The 14510-nt window shown below is 35.9% G+C and overlaps 1 protein-coding gene across 1 annotated transcript in view; it reads left to right on the top strand.

Moving 5' to 3' along the window:
- Window positions 1-14510, top strand: part of si:ch211-153b23.7 (TNFAIP3-interacting protein 3) — a 64395-nt gene that overhangs the window by 23651 nt on the left and 26234 nt on the right. Inside the window, exons 3-4 of the mRNA XM_039765858.1 lie at window positions 5795-5957; window positions 8476-8619. Coding sequence (XP_039621792.1) covers window positions 5795-5957; window positions 8476-8619 — 307 coding nt within the window. The remainder of the gene's footprint in view (window positions 1-5794; window positions 5958-8475; window positions 8620-14510) is intronic.

The following is a 14510-nucleotide window of genomic DNA, read 5'->3' as shown; positions in this document are numbered from 1 at the left end:
AGTATCAATTATGAAATAAGTATTAAATAGGCCATGAGGTATTTAAAGTTATACATGGTACATTTATTTTGAGAAATAACAGACAGACAAAGTGGTAATTATTTTTTCTAAAGCACTGTGTTGCACCAGTTATCGACTAAATAAGGCAGACTCTAAACAGCTCTATAATACAAAAGGTTTTCACAAGTTTGCTTAAATCAGAAAAAGAATATACTAATATAATTATTTTTGACCCAAAAGCACATAAAGGGACGCTTTTGTAAAAGCTTTTACAATTAAACTTGGATTCAATTTTAGATGTTATTTCTCTCTGCTGTAAACTTGGAAGAAAACACTACAGTATTAAAGTAAAAAAACAGCAAGGTAGATGATTTCTTTTATGATTATACTATATGCTGAGAAAATAATCCATGTCATTATGGTGATCAGAATAAATTATTTAATGGTCTTCCTGTGGTCTGCCACAAAAATATTACACATTATTGTTTTCTGTCACAGCAAGATAGATAAGAAGAAAAAAGTTTCCACCTTACCCCTGCAATTTCAGCTCTTTCTTTTCTTACTCTTTAAGCATTTAAGAAACTATGAGAAATATACGTGAGTCCAGTCCTGCATTGAACTTCCAATGGAAAGCTGGGAAGCAGTGTTCAGCTTTTATGCCCCTTGGTTATAGATTCTGCCACAATATACTGTACTGTGTAAGAGAATCCAGTTTGAACTGGAGTTTAAAATGACAGCTTGTGATCTGATTTTATCAGAATATCTGAGGCTTTTAGTGCATTTACCTTACATTTTACTGCTTTCCGACAATGTCTTACCTGTGAATTGTAACTTTATGTCATTTCAAGTCTCAGTGCTTTCTGATTTTTTTTAAAAACCTTACACTTTACCAAAATTGCACTGTTATATCATTTAAGTAAATTTCCTTGTTGTATCTGCTGCAATCTGGGCTACAAGTCTCTATGGAATGTGCTCAATAAATTATAGTGCTTTATATTATTACTATTATTACACATAATCAGCAGTCATATAAAGTAACTAAGACATTTGATTCTTCAGGGTCATGCCACAAGCTTGCATTACAAGAAAGTAGCAATCTTAAAGTTAATTAGTATCACAAAGTTGATTAATGGTCAGTGACAAATTTGATAGAAGTTAAAAATCTACAAATGCTTTAAAGTGGCAGGAATTGCCAAGTGACTAAGACATTTCCTCCAAAGATTAGTAATAGGAGTGCTGGAGGGGACACTCTAACTATATTGATTTTCTCTATTTCTTATTAATCTTACCGAACTGAATTATTTTTGAACAAGTGAATTCTACACAATCATAATGAGGGTTAGAAACAGCTTTCTGTCTTAGCCTTGCAGCTGTTCAACACAAAAAATTGTATTTCTCATAAGTACGTTCTGTCGTGTGATCTAGAAAGACAATTCTGAGATCATCAGTACTGTTATGTGTAAATATGCTATTTGTAGAATTTTAGAGAAGTGTGCAGGATCTTTATAAAATTAGCCACCCAAACACTTTTATTTGTCATATTTTGTTGTCTCATATTTTGAATTTAAAGTAGATTAAAAAAGATTCTTTCTTTGTTCCAATCTGAAAAATGAGGAAACTGTACGCCGTTTACACAGAACAAGAAAACTGTGTTTTGTTAGATTAATAAAGAATTTTTTTCTCTTTTAATTGCAACGCTAACTGCTCAGAAAATAAAAGTCCTTAAATTCCATTAATATCATCTAATCTCTGTCAAGACTTAAAAGTTGTTGTAATTCACTCTTTGCCAACTAGAAATGCATTCAGCAAATTTGAAGTGAGGACTTGACAAATATTTTTCCATCATGATTTACAAAATTAGTAGTAACTTATTGAAGATTATTCCTGGCTGTTACATCTGCTTGAAGTGGGTGAACAATGCACTAATGCAGAGGAGTAAATGCTTAATAAATGATATCATTTTATTTATTCATTTATATATTGGTATTATCTTAATGTTGTATGTTTGTTTAAGGCACTGTGGCCTATTCCTAAACAGTTTATCACTTTTTAACTCTAAAAAAGCCAGTTAGTTTTTTTGTGCTATAGTTGTAAAAATTGCACTGTGCACTCATTACTTTTTCAACACACTACAGAAAATGGTGTAGAGTTAACTAAAAGGTATATAAAATGTGTATTCAAACTTACATTTACAACACGTTTTCAAGTCTGGAGCAGAAATACTGTTTGCATTAATGTTTTCATGCATTTATGTGTTTAATAAATTATTTTGAGCATAAGAGACAATATCTTATCTTTCTGTTATTTTAGTTTCAAATTTTCTATATCTATATAAACTGAAAGCTAAATGTAATCACTTTTTAAGGAGGACAATCAAAATGTAATAAATACTACTATATTTAACATTGCTGCTATTGAATTCTTAGGGACAAATCTTGTCAACAATGCCTCTCCTGAAAGTACTGTCAGTTTTTAATGGTCATCTCTAATTTACAGTACTGAGTGTGCTTTCATATTCCGGTAGAGATCAAAGTAATCCTGGAATCATGCGTTATACCATTCAAACCCAGAACAGAATGTTTAAAACACCAATCTTTAAAAATGAGAGGTTTCTTGATACAGAATATTATGTGGAGGGATATGGAGTGGGAGAAGTTAAGTATTTATTTAAATAGACAGAAAAACTCTGGACTAAGGACTAAGTCCTCCCTAGGTTTTGACCCATCTTCACTGGGGGAGTCGTTTGACCACTGGCTTACCTTTTAAACAAGTATTGTGTCACAAACATCAACAGAGATCTACACACTGACCTTCTTGTATACTTTACCTGCTCTGTCTCCCTTACCAACACTGCACTTCTGACTCAAATCTGTCTGTCAGGGTGACATTACATTTCTGTTATAAAGGTCAGTAACTGTTGATTTTTCCAGGGCTTAATACATTTTTCTTTCCCATCCATCCATCCACTCATTTTCCACCACTTATCCAAAGCCGGGTTGCAGGACCAACAGTCTTAGCAGTGAAGCCCATAAGTCCTTTTTCACAGCCACACATGCCTACTCATACTGTGGGATCCTAAGATGTTCCCAGGCCATCTGGGAGTTATAATCCTCCCAGCAAGTTCTCGGTGTTCCACAGAGTCTCCTTCTAGCTGGTCAAGCCCGTAAAAGCTCCAAATGGAGGCATCCAGGAGGCATCCCTAACCACCTCAATTTGCTCCTGTCGATGCAGAGTGTCACCAGCTCTATTCTGAACCTCACCTGGATGTCTGTATTTCTCACCCTATATCTAAGGAAGATCCCTGCCACCCTGTGGAGAAAGCTCATTTCAGCTGCTTGTACCCATGATTTCACTCTTTTGGTCATTACACAAACCTCATAACCATAGGTAAGGGTAGAGATCTAGATCGACTAGTAAACTGAGAGGTTTACTTTCTGACTCAACTCCTTCTTCACCAATACAATATGATCGGTACAGTGACTGCATAACTGCAATCGCCACCCCAATCCATCTGTCAATCTCACCATCCCTTTTCCCCTCACTCATGAAAAGACCCCAAGGTACTTAACCTTCACCACTTCAGACAGTAACTCACCCCCCATCAGAGAGGACAGTCCACCATTTTCCTACTGAGGACCATGGCCTCAGATTTGGAGGTGTTGATCCTAATACTTGCTGCTTCAAACTTCACCATGCCATTGAGTACTGGAGTTCACTGTTTAATGAAGCCGTCAGGACCATATCATCTGCAAAAAGCAGTGATGTGATTCTAAGGCTGGACTCACTTCCCTCCCCAGCTGCATCTTGATATTCCAAGTGCTGTGTTTCCACTCTGCTGATGCTTTGCCAGGCCTTTACTGCAGTTGTCTTCATTTGCTGCTTATTTGTTAGATATTCTGTCTTCAGTTTTGTCTTCAGCAAGTTAAATGCATGGCCATCTGGACTGAGTTCAATTGATTGACTTGGCCATTGAAGAACCTTCTACTTTAGTGACCTTCTCCATCGCTATGCTCCTGTTTGCCCACTAAGGTCCTCTGATTCTGGCAATCTTTTCTGCCCCACACTAACCTGCACTCTATAGGTGACAGGGCCTTCAGCTGTATAGTACTCAGACTTTGTAATGCCCTCACAAAATTTATTAGATCAGTTGACTCCATTCATTACTTAAAAAAAACAACTTAAAAGTCATCTGTTCAGGAAGGCTTTCAACTTAACCTAACATTCTGCTCCTTCTTTAAGTTCACCTCTCTGTCAAGATACTTAGGATAATTTGTGTGTGTGCTATATCACAAGTTGTTTGATTTTTTTCAGGCATTTCTTTTAGTATTGAATTTATACACAATTTTATTCTATCTTGTATTCTATTTGTATGTAAAGCACTTTAAGCATGGGTGCTGTTATCATTATTTGCTTTAAAAGGCTTGGTTTGCTTTTGCAGTATATTTTTAGCTTATTGTCCAACTGTACTGTGAAGAGTCATCCTATCAGTTTTCCATTTTGCTGATTCTGAACAGATAGTATAGGCCTGTACACTTCAGAATTTATCCTGCTACTTCATATCATCAATAAACGCTTGTAACTGACTTCCATTCACAGCTATGCATGATCGTCACATAAAACTGCCTCCACCATGTTTCACAGATGATGTGATATTCATCGGATCATGAGCCATTTATTCTCTTCTCCATGCTCATCTCTTCCCAACATTCTGGTATATATTTATCTTAGTTTACTTTGACCATAGAACTGGACAGGATTTTAAAAAAATGTTTTCTGGCAAAGTCAAATCTATTCTTCCTATGTTTAAAGCTTACCAGTGGTTTGCTCCTTGTGGTAGACTCTCTGTCTTTATTTTCATGAAGTCCTATCTTGAATGTAGACTTTGGCAATGATAGGTTTACCTCCCCTTTTGGAGTCATCCAGCACAGTTGTCTTCTGTGCTTTTCCAGACTTCTGATGTTGCTGAATTCCTTCTTTTTAAGGATGTACCAAATGGTTGACTACTCCTTGTGTTTCTACTATCTATCTAAAGGGTTTATTTTGTATATTCAATCTATGACGGACTATTTTTACTTGCATGGACAGCTATTTGGACCTCATATTGAGAGATTACAGTAACAGCTTCCAAATGTAAATTCCACACCTTTACCTGCTACATAGTTAATGAAATAATGAGGGAACTGCTTCCACCTGGCTACAGAGCAGCTTGTCAGTCAAATGTCCAAATACTTTAGAGCCCCTGGAAATGAGGGACTATGAAGAAAAATTGCTGTCATTCCTAAGGAATTATTCAATGCAATTGTGCTCTTATAACATAGAAACACTAAAACCCACTTCTTGAGTCAATTTGTCGAGAGCTTCTTTTCTTGTTCTGGTGTAATTTTCATACTGATCTCCACCATGTATAATTATGCACCCAAGCAACACCACACTAAAAACTACCAAGTAAGATGCAATCTTCCGCTTCCATCCCCAACTATATAAACTTTGACTCAAACTGATCTGCTGCTTGAATAAAAAACATTTCTTTACATATGCAGATATTCTTCATAAAATATAACTTGTCAGCTAAAATGGACCAAATCTATCACACAGCTTAATAAAGAAAAATTTAAATGTTACATGTAATTGAAAAATACCAAAAGAAAATAACACGTTTAAAAGGGAAAAGATTTTACAATTGTGTAAAATTACACTATATGTTCATAAATTTTTATATATCAGATTACCTGCTTAGTTAAATATAACACATATATTACTTTTGTATGCTTTATGTTGCAATTTTATTTTATAGGGAAATAGATTTGGAGGAGAGACCTGATGGTAAGAAGCTGATTTCAAGTGGCAGTGATGAAAACATAACCTTCATATCCGAAAGCATGATAGTGACATCAGATGATGAGGAAAAACTTCTTCTTTTGAACAGAAACACTGAGCTGAGGAACGTAAATAAAGAGGTGGGATGGAATAAAGAAGAAATTATATTGCTAAAGTAATTGTATTACTCCTATCCAGATTGATAGATATCATGGTTGTAAAGAAATGTTCATACAGTGTAGTAAAACTACAACACGTGCACAAAAGATAAAAAATTTACATTCATGAAATAATCAAAATTTCCTATTTGACAAAATTCTTAAAACCTTGACAAACCTGATCTAGAAAATGCTGGATAATGTTTTCACTAGAACCCTAGAATATTAAGTGGAAGTACTGAATGCTCAACACTTATTCACACACATATTTTTGGAATCTGTAAATACATTTCTTAATAGCTTTTAAAGTATCCAGATGATAAGTGAAAACAAATTGACTAGCAGTTAATCAGATGAGTTTAACTGAGTAAGAAGTCTTTGGGTTGTAAGTATTCTTATTATCTTTAATATTTTTGTTATGTTTCAGGCATTTTCCAATATAAGTTTTTGTATTGTGTCTTTCCTATGTTTCATTCTATCACCATAAAAAAACAAATTATTTTTTTCCTGGGGACTTACAATTTGAAATAACATGAACACATTATAATTATTTGCATTACATTAAACAATGCAGAATATGCAGAAGAAAAAAATAAGAAAGGATATCTGTATCGTGTATATTCTTGCAATGTTAGCCCCATATATATGATGTGAGCCGTACTCCTCTGATTTGTTATGGATGTATTACATTTGGTAAAAGGTCTACATTTATTGATGCCACAGATTTTCTGCTCTAAGTACATGTAACTATTACAAAGTATTTTATTCCAAACAATGTGAAAGAGAAAAGAATACATTAGACAGAAAAAACAATTAATTAATAAAATGTTCTATAGAAAGAAATTTGAAAATTAGAAATATTGTTCTTAAACTCCAATTCAGAGTTGCTTGGACCAGAGTCTATAACAAATATATCTGATATCTAGGCATTAGGTAGAATGCCTAGAGGGGGCTGGGTGGTCTCGTGGCCTGGAACCCCTGTAGATTTTAGATTTTTCTCCAGCTGTCTTGAGTTTTTTTGTTTTTTCTGTCCTCCCTGGCCATCGGACCTTACTTTTATTCTATGTTAATTAGTGTTCCCTTATTTTAATTCTTATTTATTTTGCCTTTTTTCTCTTTCTTCATTATGTAAAGCACTTTGAGATGCATTATTTGTGTGAAAATGTGCCATATAAATAAATGTTGTTGTTGTTGATGGAAAAAAAAAACCCTGAACAAAAGTGCCAGGCCACTGCAGGGACTACACATGCACTCAACCTATAATTTTTGTCTTTAGGAATACAGGAATACCTGGAGGAAACATAGGCAAAGATCATCATCTTGAATTCAAACCTAGGATACCAGATCTATATAGCAGTAGCTCTATCGTATAGGAAATTATATTGAGAATACAAATGGTCATTAACCATTGCACCAATGGGGATAGTCTAATTAATTTAAATTTTTTTTACTTTACTTCTTTCACATGGGAACCACAGCCAGTTCCATTTGCATAAGTCAGTATCTAACCCAGGAGAGACCTGGCCATATTTAGTCCAGGATGGGATGCAAGACCCATCTTAGGTTATTGTCACGCTATGCCAATTTAGCATTAGCGGTTAATTTGGGTTGTGGAAGGAAAGCCAGAATACTCAGGAGGGGAAATCCATGTGTAATACAGTGTCCAAACCAGGACTGATCCAAGAACTTAAAATCAGACAGTAAAATTTTAAAGTTTGTAAGCTTCATCTCCAAGACTTTAAAAGGATATATGAACCTCGGTGAAAAAAATGGAGGAAAAAATATAGCAGTGTGAATAAAGTATCATTCATCAAGTTACTGTACATACCATAAAAAGCAGGGCTAATTGCTCTATCACAGTTAATTTATTTATGTTACTGTAAGAGTCTAAGCTTAATAAATTGCTTAGGTTTTCTAGAGCAAGCTAATATTTACAATCCTTAAAAATCATTGCAAAGCTGCATTAAAACAAAAAATGAGAGTATAATTGTAGTTCACAGTCTCCCATGTACAGTAGGGTTTTGTAGAGTAGAATGGACAAGTTAATACATCCATCCCTTCATTATCCAACCAGCTATATCCTAACTATAGAGTCACGGGAGTCTGCTGGAGCCAATCCCAGCCAACACAGGGCACAAGGCAGGAAACAAACCCCGAGCAGGGTGCCAGCCCACCATAGGTTAATAAACTAATTTGCTATCTTTTTCAAAACACAGTGGAAGCTAGGACCAGACTTGGTAAGATTTTTGATTTACCATGCTAATACCTGTCATGGGGTCTTTTACAGTACACAGAAGATTTAAGTTCAGCCAACTGGACATCAATAACTCACACAATATGTGCAAATATAAACCATACGTTCTGAGAATGCAAACTTGCACTATTGTTGATGGATTTGAAAATGATGAGAAAAGTTATTATTCATTTGAAGTAAGCAGTTTGAATTAGCTTAATTTATTTTGGATTCTCCTGCTCACTCTGTTCCTTCTGCATTTAACAGTTACTAAAGCTAAATGAGGAGTGGGACCAGATATATCGTCGGACCACAATGGGATTACAGCAGAGAGTCACCTCTTTGCAACAAGAAGTGGTGGGGCTTAAGCAGCAAAATGAGAAACTACTTATGAAACTGGAACATGAGCAGGTAGACAACCATTCTTCAAATGTTTATTTATGTGATGTTTGTACAGAATTCTGTGATGGTAAAGCTTGAAATAATCACCAACATCATTCACTGACCTAAATATACATTTCAGTGTAAACTACATTAGGAAAATTACTATGCATAGTAATACAGGCACAGATGAAGATTATATCTGATGTGGCAGCATCTCAGGGAATTTCTGAACATCTGTTGGGTACTGAAGTGTGGAAGTTGATATTAAAGTACGTGTTTCCTTACTTCTGTTTGCATAAAGTGATAAAGTGTGAGTGTACATGAGTCATATTCAGAATATTTTATGTATGAAATGCCAAGTCTGTCTCTCTGTAATGTTTATGTCACAGTTTCCAGTGGTTGCTACTACACAGCATGTGGAGCACAGTGCGATTTCTAGCTACATTGTCTTAGGTATGGTATCTATGTGTTTGTATTGTATGTACCTCTTCCTTTTAGTTTGATTGGTAGCTCCTATTTGATGATGATCTATGTCACTGTGTAGGTCATGTGATCCACCTTAATGAAAGGATAGCTGTCTGTGCATCTGTCTGTCAGTCCAGTTGCTATGATTCTGTCATTATAAAAGATTTTAGTAATAAAATGTATTGCATTTTTCATTCCAACAGATGGTGCATCACAAACATTAACACTGCTTTTATGAATCTCATATCAAATGACACGGCATAACAGAGACATATGCTATGCATGGTACACTGCAAATTTTAGTGCTGCAATCTGTGTTGATTACTTAGATTTCAAAGAGTCTTACATGTGTAGCTCAGCTTGTAAGCTAATACTGTATTCCCTTTAGGGGATGCTTCCAACTTCAGCCTGTTGCTACTCGGATATCTTTAATTTCTCTGTGAATGTAAATTCAAAGAGTTTTAGGATTTAAACTACCGTTTATACTCAAGTATAAGCCGACCTGAATATAAGCAGAGGTACCTAATTTTACGTAGAAAAACTGGAAAAATTTATTGACTTGAGTATAAGCCTACGGTGGGAAAAGCAGCAGCTACTGGTAAGTTTCAATAATCAAAATAAATACCAATAAAATTACCATGCATTAATTGAGGCATTAGCTCATTAATTGTGCACACAGCGCGGAATGAGTCTCACAGAGGCTGCGCTGCACCACAAAGAGCCCGCAGCAGTTCTTCTACTGCCCGCAGACCAATCCAGGTACTGTACTGTAGACTCCAGCTTTCTGTCGGGTTGGCAGGGGCATCGGGACCTGACTCGAATATAAGCCGAGGGTGACGTTTTTCAGCACGTTTTGGGTCCTGAAAAAGTCGGCTTATATTCGAGTATATACGGTAATTCTAACAACTAATATTGAGACAATTAAAATCATTACAATGCAAGTAAAGTTTATTATGCTTTCTAAATTACTACATTGTTGCCATTTATATTATTTTAAACAAATTATTTCTGACGGATAGTACAGTAGTAAAATTAGAAGGTGAATGCAAGTTAGAATGGGGCATGCAGTTTTAGAATTATTTTAGTATAGTTCACAAGATTACTATATAACATGCAGAGTTAAAAAGTATTTACAAGCTTGGCATTATTTTTCAGCTTTGCAGCAGTGAGTAAATATGTGTGATGTACTTTAAAATATTCTCTCTTTCTGTTCCATTATAGATGAATAGAATACTCTTTGCAACAATTTTGTAATTACTGGGTGAAGAATAAATAAACTATAAGTTCAAAAAAATTTTAAGTCAACAAGCACCACAACCACCTAATAATTAGATGCCATATAATTCAGAAAAAATGCATTTCACATTTGATTAAGAAGTGAGTTCAAGATTGATTGTAGAAATATCTAGACCTTACTAAAGAATTTAGCTTTCTTCTCAGTATAAACTGTCAGGAATGATATAGTACCTTATCTCCATTCATCTAATCATTTGATGAAATGCTATAGCAGCAGAATCAGGCCCAATGCAGAAACCAGCCATAAACTGTATGGGATATCAGTCAATCTATGTAGAGATAAAGGAGGAACCCTAAAAGTAATGCCTTTAGATTCTTTTTACAATAGTAATAACTATGAGCTTTCAATGTGTGGTCAGTAGCTGGAGAGTAAATAAGCAAGTGGTTGGAATGACTGTGATGTAGTCGTAAGTTGAAATATTTATAACTGCTGTAATACTTTGGTAGTATTTGTATTGTAAGTCACATATTCACCTAAAACATAAAAAAAACGTAATGCACTTGCATATCTTATACATATATTTAGCAAGGTAATACTGATAGCCAACTTCAAACACAAATTGTGTAAGACACTTGATTGACTTCAAATAGCTGAGTATTTGCTGTTAGGCTTAATGAGAGTTAAATACTCTCATGAAGGTTAATTAAGAATGTCTAATCTATATATTTAAAATTCACTAAGGGCACGCAAGACAGTGAGCGCAAGCAAGACAGAGAGCCACGCCCGGCAACTCACAGAGCCCCGTCCGCCAACTCTAAGACCATGGGATACGCTCGACAGAGCCCCGCCCACCAACTCTTACCCTCCTACCGCGTCATGGGATATGCACGACAGAACCTCGCCTGCCAACTGTAACCCTCCTCCTGCGTCCACCGTCGCTCTCGAGGCATGTCCACTGCCTGCTCATGTGCCCGCACGCAACAACTCACCAAACACAGCCTCAGTCACTTTCGTCTGTGCTACAGTCCACATGAGAGAGACACACACAGGCGTGCGAGAGAGACACACACACAGGCGTGCGAGAGAGAGACACACACACAGGCGCGAGACAGAGAGAGACACACACAGGCGAGCAAGAGAGAGGCACACGCACACACAGGCGCGCGAGAGAGAGAGAGACACACACACAGGCACACACATGCATTGTTGCAATGTTACTTTTTTTGGTTGTTTATTAAATTACGGATTTTTCAAATGTTCATTTTTTTCCCTGTGCTTAAAACTCATTAAAAAAAAGTGTTCTTAGCGAGCGGTTCGTAGCGCTATAGCACAAACTCTTGCAGTGTTAGTTTTCTCTGTTGTTCAAGGTTTTCTCAGTGTTATTCAATGTTTTTACATTTAGTTTACTATTACACTGTGCACTCTATGGTTTAATTAACTATATTTGTGCTTAAAAAACTTAAACAAATATATATTTACATACAGTTTGTACAGTCTGGAACGGATTAATTGTATTTACATACAATCCTATGGGGGAAATTACTTTGGTTCACGACCAAATCATTTTACGCCCAGAGTTTAGGAAAGAATTATGGTCGTGAACCGAGGTTCCACTGTATACATAATCGACCAAGTCGCCCGACCATGGGGTACGCACGACAGAGCCCCGACCGACCACTCTAACCCTCCTCCTGCGTCATGGGGAACGCACGACAGAGCCCTGTCCACCAACTCTCACCCTCCTCCCTCGTCCACCCTCACTCTCGAGGCATGCACACTGCTTGCTCATGTGCCCGCCCCCAACACGTCACCAAACACATCCTCACTCGCTTTGGTCTGTGCTACAGTCCACATGCAGCTGTGAGCCACGTTGACTGTTCACGGTGATAATTATTCGGCGTATGCTACGCCGCGGGTTGGCTAGTATACTATATTGAAGTGTCACTCCCATTGATTTTGTATAAGTTTAAAGAAAGGTGCATATAAGTCCTCTGAAAGTGTTCATGGACAACACAAATTGAGACATGAATAGAGTTTTAGTAATGGACAGTCTATATCAAGGATTCAAAAATCCATTTCTTTACTGCAGCTGTAACTGCTATTTGTAATTTCAATCAGTTCAAATGAATAGTTAGTTCAGCCTTTAATTCATATTTTGATTTATTTAGTTGCCTTGTTACTACTCTCATTCTGCAGATTTCTGTGCTGGAATATCTGTACGGTAGGTAGGAAAAACAAAGTTCTTCTCTCACAGATCTGAAAAGACAAAGCTCAAATTTATGCTGCAATTTATAAAATTTGCTACTTTATTAAAAATATGCTACATTAACATTTTCCTAAATAATATTTTTAAAAAACATCTGGCTTGTCTTCATCCCTTCTCCCCAAGCCCGGCAAAAGGTATGCCTGAAAGTATATTGTTATTACATTTAGGTATAGGAAAAGCATTGCAGTAATAAAGAGCAAATAATATTTTATGCATGTTTACAATCTGCTAAGAACTCTCCCACTTCTAACTTTGCTCATCAAGTCCATCGGCTGGACCGTGACATACAAATTCACATTTAGCTTTGACAACTAAACTGACCTGGGCAGACACATCTGTTTTTATATGGTATTGTTAAAAATGAGTATTAAGGGACAGATGTTTAAGCCTACCTCAAGACTATCATGAAAATATAGTATATGTTTTATTAAAATACACACATGAATTAATTAAAAGGTCATTAAAGTACTGTTGGAAATTATTTAGTCTAGGTTGATTTTCCCAAAATGTATGAAAGCTAGAGGTTAACAAGTAACTTTATGAGGAAAGTATGTAAAATATAAGCTACTTTTTCATGGATTTTCCAAACTCCTCTTAACTGACCCCTTACTCCCTTTACAAGGGACTGTAAACTTGTTAAAATTAATTTGAAGTAAATGTGAAATCATAATTTAATAGCCAATCAAAATAAAGCATATAAACATCACAAATTCAGACACCTACTATTTTTAAGACAAATGCAAAAGAAATGACAAACAGTGCAGTGTTGTTGTTTATTAAGGCACTGGAATGAAATACTAAGGAGTATAAACACCTGCACATCACGACTTTACTCGTTTTTAGACACAAACACCACTTGGGCAGCCTGGTGGCAATTTGTAAATTGCTTGTATAAATATTTGATTTATTTAATTTGAGATTTTTTTCATAATCCTGTATTCCTTAAGTAAATAAGTTCCATTGTGCAATTACATTTTCCTCACTCCTGTAAACAGCATATACAGTAGTGTGTTTATTTCTTAAATGTGTGTAACTCAAGTACAATGGAATAAAAACAGAGTCTATTAATTAGAAACTGGTGAACTAAACAAAATACTCTATGTAAAACCAATAGTGACAATGGCCTGCCCAAATCATCTATACTATTTTGAGGAATTTTGACATTTCCAACCCCTTATCCCATTATAGCAATTTTATGCAGCACTGCATGTACAGCTAATACAGCATAACGAGGGTTAAGTGAAAGCCACTCAGCAATTTACAATAGCAACAGAAGCATATTTTGCATATAGCTATCCCTGTATGTTGCATTCCACCATGCTTCAGGTTCACAGATGTGCTGTAATGTATTGTTCTTCGGCGACTGATTAAGATCAGTTACATGCACCAAGGGATAAAGTACATGTTATCACCCAATAGTCATCCATGAACAACCTCACCCTTTCTTGCCTTCTGACAAAATGACGAGTTGTTCCAGAGATGAATAAACCATGGGTACACCCATTCCACTTTGCTAAATTACTTGTAAAAAGGGATTGGTGGTTGCAAATAACCTGTCTGTTCAATCAAGAGAGCCATAACAATAGGTATATATAAGCTCAAGAGGTAAGGAGATGGTAGCAGCTACAAGAATTTAATTTAAATAACCTGCAAATATTGGGTTTGTGAGGTGGTGGCCTGAGACAAAGACACAAAATTCAATAGATATCCCTCACAGAAATTTTTGTTTATGGCTGCCACACCAGCTCTCTCCAGATCATTCTGTTCTGTTCTTCTCTTCCCTTTTCTTTCTTTCCATATCTCTCATGTATTAGTTGCAACACAAAAAACATCTCTGGCAAAGTCAAGCTTGCTATAACACAGATTCTTCAAAATCTTTAATGGATATAGAAATATTTTCAGCTCGTACATGTTTAATTATTAACAAGAGTAATTCTTTAACTTAACAAT

This window comes from Polypterus senegalus, chromosome 10, assembly GCF_016835505.1.
Source record: "Polypterus senegalus isolate Bchr_013 chromosome 10, ASM1683550v1, whole genome shotgun sequence".
Classification (NCBI taxonomy): Eukaryota; Metazoa; Chordata; class Cladistia; order Polypteriformes; family Polypteridae; genus Polypterus; species Polypterus senegalus.
Note: the sequence above shows the minus strand (reverse complement) of the source record. Positions and strands in the feature narration are given on the sequence as shown.